We start from the raw sequence: 6,967 nt of genomic DNA, 5'->3' as shown, positions 1-6,967 counted from the left end.
CTAAACTTTGTTGTTTTCCTCTGTTTTCCAAGGTAGCAGACTCTATGTATTATCACTGTATGGCAGCAATTCAATAACATATCCCCCAAATGATCCTATCACATCATTTGGACTTCTGGGTAGGTGAGCACACAAACCTCACACTCATGTTGGTGTGTTAAGGCCTTCAGTGAGGAAGAAAGCCTGGGAAGAAATTCTTCTCTGTCTTGACACTGATGGGTCATGCTCCTCTCTCGGATCTTCTGGCAGAACCTCCTTTCAGTCTTGATGCACACTTTGAGATCCTCTGTAAACAAATACAAGGGCTGAGCTTGTGAATAAGATGGACTAATAGATGGCTCATATTTTAGGCAAACACAATCTAGATCAGCAGTCCTTTTGGATGGATCGCACTTTTAATTTGTACATTGTACAGTGACAATAAAGATATTCTATTCTATCCCATTCTATTCTTTTCCACTGTCCATTCTGATTCATATTGACAAAAATTACAGACACCAACCGTTTGATTGAAAAATATGGAGACCAATTAGTTTGTGTTCATTAGAAAATGTGCATGAGATGTAATACATTATCATTCACTGAAGAGATGTGACATTACCTTAAAAAAAAAAGTTGCATATCTTGTATTAGCATCTAAAATTTAACATAATAAACAGCTTTGAGTGATTTCAGTTTTATGGCGACGTTATTTAAATAGTCATTTTTGGTTAATGGTTAGTGTTCAATCAATCGCTTACTGGGCGGGGTTAAAAACGTCGTGACGCAACGCCTGAGTCGCTACTATGTGGCTGAGGACTTCAGCCGTGGTTTTTGGCTTACTGGGGAACAGAGGAGTCCTCAGAAGCATGGTAAGCGTTTACCTGATACATCTGTCTGTGTTTATGTGGGAAGGGATGAATCTGTTAGCTTACGTTGGCTTTGTAATGCCAGTTCCATGGACACGAGCAAGGTCAAAGTTAGTATATCTATTTTTAAATGCGGTGCAACGAGCGTGAGGGTCCGACGTCGCTGTACGCCCAGCAGCTAGCTAGCTTAGCTCAGTTACTGCGAGTCACTGTTTGAGCATCAGTGGGAAGGTAAAGATAAACGGCGTCTTTGTTTTTATCTAACGCTAACATTACTCCCTGTAGACCAGTCTGCTGAGTCATGCTTGCTCGGAATACAAAAATGCGCGGCGTTTAATCCGTGAATGCGCAGATTGGCGTAATTAACGTCATCTCCAACCGCTGTAGCGCTGACATTCAAGAAGCTAACGTTAGCTATTGATCCATTATTATTTATGGTGTAGGTCTTGTTAACAAATACAGCTCCATACCATAGTTACAGACCAGCAACGTTACATTTATATCCACTAGTTGACCGTTAGATTAGGGCTTCAAGCTGTTGAGAAATCATGTTATTTCCTCTGCTCATGCAGTGCGGGAGCTTCTACATTCATTAGCCACTGATCTAAATGTTTGGCCCTTTAAAGTCTTTATTTGGACTGGACAGGCTTCCCCCCTTAGAGATAAGACAGTGAGTGAATTTGTAAAATAAAGTGAAGGAAACTAGCGGGCTGGTGACAAGTTAACGAGTCAAAGTGCATTTACTAATAAAACGATACTGGTTCACTTCCCCATTTCACGTCAGAGTCTTACTCATATCTTCCTTGCGGTTGCACAAGTGTCGCCCTTTGCTTCACTTTCATGGACTTTAGCCCTAACTAATCATCACCCTTTGCACTCTGTTCTGCCCCCTTTCTGTCTCCTAACACTTTTACTCCTCCTGTGAAGTGTGCACAGGTGGGGGACTGGCAGAGTGCCAAGTCAATCTATGAGTTCTCCGCAAAGGACATTGATGGCAATGAGGTGTCTCTGGAGAAATACAGGTAAGGAGGGCAGGCTGTGGCTCTAACTGTCTTAATCAGCATCATCATAAATTCTCACCATAATGGCCATGTGACTTGTCCACTTTGTTTTCGCCTGGGCAGAATAAACTGCCACAACAGCCTGAAAGTGAACAATCTCCATATTTACCTCCATTTTTCTAATTTGCTTATTTCTCTTTCACCTGCCAGAGGCTTTGTCTGCATCATCACGAATGTAGCTTCTAAATGAGGCAAGACCAGAGTAAACTACACTCAGCTAGCGGGAATGCACGTCTCCTATGCTGACAAAGGTTTACGCATCCTGGGCTTCCCCTGCAACCAGTTTGGAGGACAGGTGAGGCTCTCTAATGTCCTGATGATAACACAAAGCCATCTAGACTGACAAATCATTTGTACCTACAGTGGTGTGAAAAAGTGTTTGCCCCCTCCCTGATTTCTTATTTTTTTTGCATGTTTGTCACACTTAAATGTTTCAGATCGTCAAATAAATTTAAATATAAGACAAAGATAACACAAGTAAATACAAAATGCAGTTTTTAAATGAAGGTTTTTATTATTAAGGGGGGAAAAAATCCAAACCTACATAGCCCTGTGTGGAAAAAGTGTTTGCCCTCCCTGTTAAAACATAACTTCACTGTGGTTTATCACAGCTGAGTTCAATTTCTCAAGCCACACCCGGGCCTGATTACTGCCATACCTGTTCTCAATCAAGAAATCACTTAAATAGGACCTCTCTGACAAAGTGAAGTAGACCAAAAGATCCTCAAAAGCTAGACATCATGCTGAGATCCAAAGAAATTCAGGAACAAATGAGAAAGAAAGTTATTGAGATCGATCAGTCTGGAAAAGGTTACAAAGCCATTTCTAAAGCTTTGGGACTCCAGCGAACCACAGTGAGAGCCTATATCCACAAATGGCGAAAACATGGAACAGTGGTGAACCTTCCCAGGAGTGGCCAGCCGACCAAAATTACCCCAAGAGTGCATTGACGACTCATCCAAGAGGTCACAAAAGAAGCCAGAACAACATCTAAAGAACTGCAGGCCTCACTTGCCTCAGTTAAGGTCAGTGTTCTTGACTCCACCATAAGAAAGAGACTGGGCAAAAATGGCCTTCATGGCAGAGTTCCAAGACAAAAACCACTGCTGAGCAAAAAGAACATAAAGGCTCATCTCAGTTTTGCCAGAAAACATCTTGATGATCCCCAAGACAAGGAAAATACTCTGTGGACTGACGAGACAAAAGTTGAACTTTTTGGAAGGAGTGTGTCCCGTTACATCTGGCGTAAAAGTAACACAGCATTTCAGAAAAAGAACATCATACCAACAGTAAAATATGGTGGTGGTAGTGTGATGGTCTGGGGCTGTTTTGCTGCTTCAGGACCTGGAAGACTTGCTGTGGTAAATGGAACCATGAATTCTGCTGTCTACCAAAAAATCCTGAAGGAGAATGTCCGGCCATCTGTTCGTGACCTCAAGCTGAAGCGAACTTGGGTTCTGCAGCAGGACAATGATCCAAAACACACCAGCAAGTCCACCTCTGAATGGCTGAAGAAAAACAAAATGAAGACTTTGGAGTGGCCTAGTCAAAGTCCTGATTTGAATCTGATAGAGATACTGTGGCATGACCTTAAAAAGGCAGTTCATGCTCAAACTCTCCAATGTAGCTGAATTACAACAATTCTGTAAAGATGAATGGGCCAAAATTCCTCCACAGGGCTGCAAGAGACTCATTACAAGTTATCGCAAACACTTGATTGCAGTTGTTGCTGCTAAGGGTGGCCCAACCACTTATTAGGTTTAGGGGGCAAACACTTTTTCACACAGGGCCATGTAGGTTTGGATTTTTTTTCCCCCTTAATAACAAAAACCTTCATTTAAAAACTGCATTTTGTGTTTACTTGTGTTATCTTTGTCTTATATTTAAATTTGTTTGACAATCTGAAACATTTAAATGTGACAAACATGCAAAAAAAATAAGAAATCAGGGAGGGGGCAAACACTTTTTCACACCACTGTATGTGCACCGATGTAGAAGAAGAATGTTATCAGGCTTCTGGTGCTGATCCTTGACTTTTTTTGCTCTGGGTTCCTTGTCTAAAGCCTCCATCTAACCTACTGTGCATTAATCAGAGTCTTTTCAATATCCATAATCCCATGCAAAATGTTTGAGTCTCTGACATAAAGTGTAATACTCTCAGCTTTCACATGGTTTGTATGTTACCAAATAGTCTTCTTTATGTACATCACTTTGAGTTGCTTTACCAGTTTCCAATTGGATTTGTCATGTTTTGCTCTAATCTAGGAGCCAGGCACTGAGGCAGAGATTAAAGAGTTTGCCAAAGGTTTCAATGCTGAGTTTGACCTCTTTAGCAAGATTGAGGTGAATGGAGACAATGCTCACCCTCTCTGGAAGTGGATGAAGGCACAGCCCAAGGGCAAGGGAACTCTGGGAAAGTGAGTAATTACTGTCCTCCCACTTATCTATTTTCAAGAGTGTGCATGACATTGCATGCATCAAATGGGTACGTGCCAGTGAAGGAACTGCATAAAAAACTGCTTAGGCAAATGGGCAGAAATAAATTATTTTTTTCGATCAGTCTCAGGGGCCAAATTCACTTCACAAAAAATGACATTTTACATAAAATATTAAATTAAGACTCTTGTGGGTCCTAGATGTCATTGAATGGTGAGCTGATTATGCATTTCAATTATATTGCAGGCCTGGTTAAAACATGACTAGAGCCCAGTTAGCTCACAGTATCATTGTCAATGGGTGTTAATCTTTTAATCTTTAAGACAATTTGTGCTAAATTGTATTAAGGAATCTGATCTAAGATTTACATTAAACTGTACCTGCTGACATTTGCAGTGCTCCTCTTTATAAAGTTCAGCAAAAGTGATATGGGAAACACTGGCTGTAATGAAACCAGACTGAATGAGTCATCATTTAATGATATGATATGTGGGGTGCACTGAGATCAGCACAAAAAAAATTGCCAAATTACCTTGACGGTAAATGAAGTTGAGAGCAGCTGTTAGATTAACAAAGTATATCTCATTATGAAATGGCACCAAAGTATCATCAAAGATTTTGAAACAAATTCTCACTTTGGCAGTTTATCTTGGTGGGCTGCCCAGGTATTATTATAATTATATGGAAAACACTGTACACCCTGTTTCTGATGGATAGGTCTGTTGATTTGTCTTGCAAAAGCAGCACAATGCAGTCAGTTCAGAATGAGTGGGCCATCAAAAGCATTTGCATTTGGAGATTCCAACCACATACTCCAAAGCATCAAAGTTAAGAGTGGTGGTACACACATCCAGTTTCCAATGCAAAATTAAGTAAAATGTCTCATAATGCCTCTGTGCCCAGTACAAGTAATTTCAACAAACTTGCCGGGTTCCTTGTGGCCTGATAGGCTGCTCAGACTGTTGTCGGAGAAACCCTGGAGTGGGGAAGGATGTACCTTTTTGTAATAGCTGCACATCCTGTTCATCTCCATACGTGGATTTGGGGGTGGGGGGGGGTATTGGAAATTGTCACTATGGCAACCTTTTTCTTCTCTGTAGGTGATGGTAAGCTTTCATGTTCAGTGAGTTTTGCTGTGAAGTCAGTGCAGTTTCAGTGGTACTGCTCCTGTACAGGTTGTGTTCTGATTGACGTTTCTTCTCTCCACAGTAACATCAAATGGAACTTCACAAAGGTAACTCACCAGTAAAGCTGGTTCAGTTCATTTTAGTACCATCTCTGTTCAGATGGAGTTTTTTTTAAGCCATTCCAAATTGTCATGTTAGAACTGCATATGGAATACATGGTATGCTAATGATTGTCTTATTCCCACACAGTTTCTCATAAATAGAGAGGGGCAGGTAGTGAAGAGATATGGCCCAACAGATGATCCCAGTGTAAGTGTCCTTCACTGTTGGTTTGAATATCTGCCTAATTACTTCATTGCTGCCCTTTCACTTGGTTTGAGTCTGTGCAGTGGTGCTGGTGGATAGAGACAGTGGGTGACCCGTAGAGGTTAATTCAGGAAACTTCATTTACTGTTGCATGTGCCTCCATTTATGTTGCCATGAAGATGGATTATCATTGTAAATAAAATGTATACCCTCCAATGGTTTAAATGAATTTGCATGTCTCCAACATTGATTCTATGGTTTGTGTGTGCAGTGAGGGTGGTCTTATGCCTTGTAGTGAACAGAGTTAGAGTTAGGGCTCTGTCCATGGTGCTGCAGCTGAACTCTCCTCAGTTCTTATCATCTAACCTCAGTTTTATGTATCCATGCAGGTGGTGGAGAAGGACTTGCCAACATACCTGTAATACTACTGACTCATGTGTTTGTCTGACCCCAAACCTCTCCTATGGGCTGCTGGGTATTGGTGGGTGTGCCTGGACCAGTGACGGTCTGCCTGTAAACCCACCAGTGGGGAGGGCAGACCTGATAATCCTCAACGTGCAACTAACTCCCAGAGCTTACCCACTCAATACCCTGTATGAACAGGGAGGGGACACCCACAAGACACACATGCATTCCAAGCAGAGACCCACAACATCTTCGTCCAGCACTCAAAAAGACATCTTTTTTCCCTAATATCGAAGCACTGCAATTCTCAATGTGTTCAGTGACAAACTCAATGTGTAAACAAGGCATTTTTATTGTATGCGCCAAGGCTGCCATAGAGTTCTTGTTTGTGTCTCACACGTAAAGCTACTGATAATGTTTGCATTGTTTACTGTAGGACCCATCCTATCACAAGATTACGTTTTTGTTTTCATTCGATCAAATCTGAAAATAAACATTGTCTCACATGATGTGTGCAGGTTTGTCACTTTGTATGTGTTTATTAGATTAAATGTAACCTGAGCTAACCTGTCGGCTATATGATAGATCATTGTAGTAGTATCGCATTTATATTTTTATCCACGGATTATGGATTATGTAGTAGCCTCAAGGAATTCAATTTGAACTGCAGCATGGTAATATTGGGTGGTAACGTGTTATGTCACCTTCCCTGGTAACGTTCTGTAATGCATAACAGCTTCAATTCTAAAATAAAATGATCCCGTCTGAAATGACATTTTTAGGA

At 41.1% G+C, this 6,967-nt stretch overlaps 1 protein-coding gene across 1 annotated transcript; it reads left to right on the top strand.

The window, feature by feature from the left end:
• Positions 1-729: 729 nt before the first annotated feature.
• Positions 730-6,692, top strand: LOC115375068 (phospholipid hydroperoxide glutathione peroxidase-like). Its single transcript, XM_030074347.1, has 7 exons — positions 730-851; positions 1,776-1,870; positions 2,060-2,204; positions 4,175-4,326; positions 5,555-5,579; positions 5,722-5,781; positions 6,168-6,692. The coding sequence occupies exons 1-7, from the start codon at positions 786-788 to the stop codon at positions 6,198-6,200; spliced, it is 576 nt and encodes a 191-aa protein (XP_029930207.1). The 5' UTR covers positions 730-785; the 3' UTR covers positions 6,201-6,692.
• Positions 6,693-6,967: the final 275 nt, after the last annotated feature.

This window comes from Myripristis murdjan, chromosome 17 (assembly GCF_902150065.1).
Source record: "Myripristis murdjan chromosome 17, fMyrMur1.1, whole genome shotgun sequence".
Taxonomy (NCBI): domain Eukaryota; kingdom Metazoa; phylum Chordata; class Actinopteri; order Holocentriformes; family Holocentridae; genus Myripristis; species Myripristis murdjan.
The sequence above is the reverse complement of the archived record's forward strand: the minus strand, read 5'-3'. Positions and strand labels throughout refer to the sequence as shown.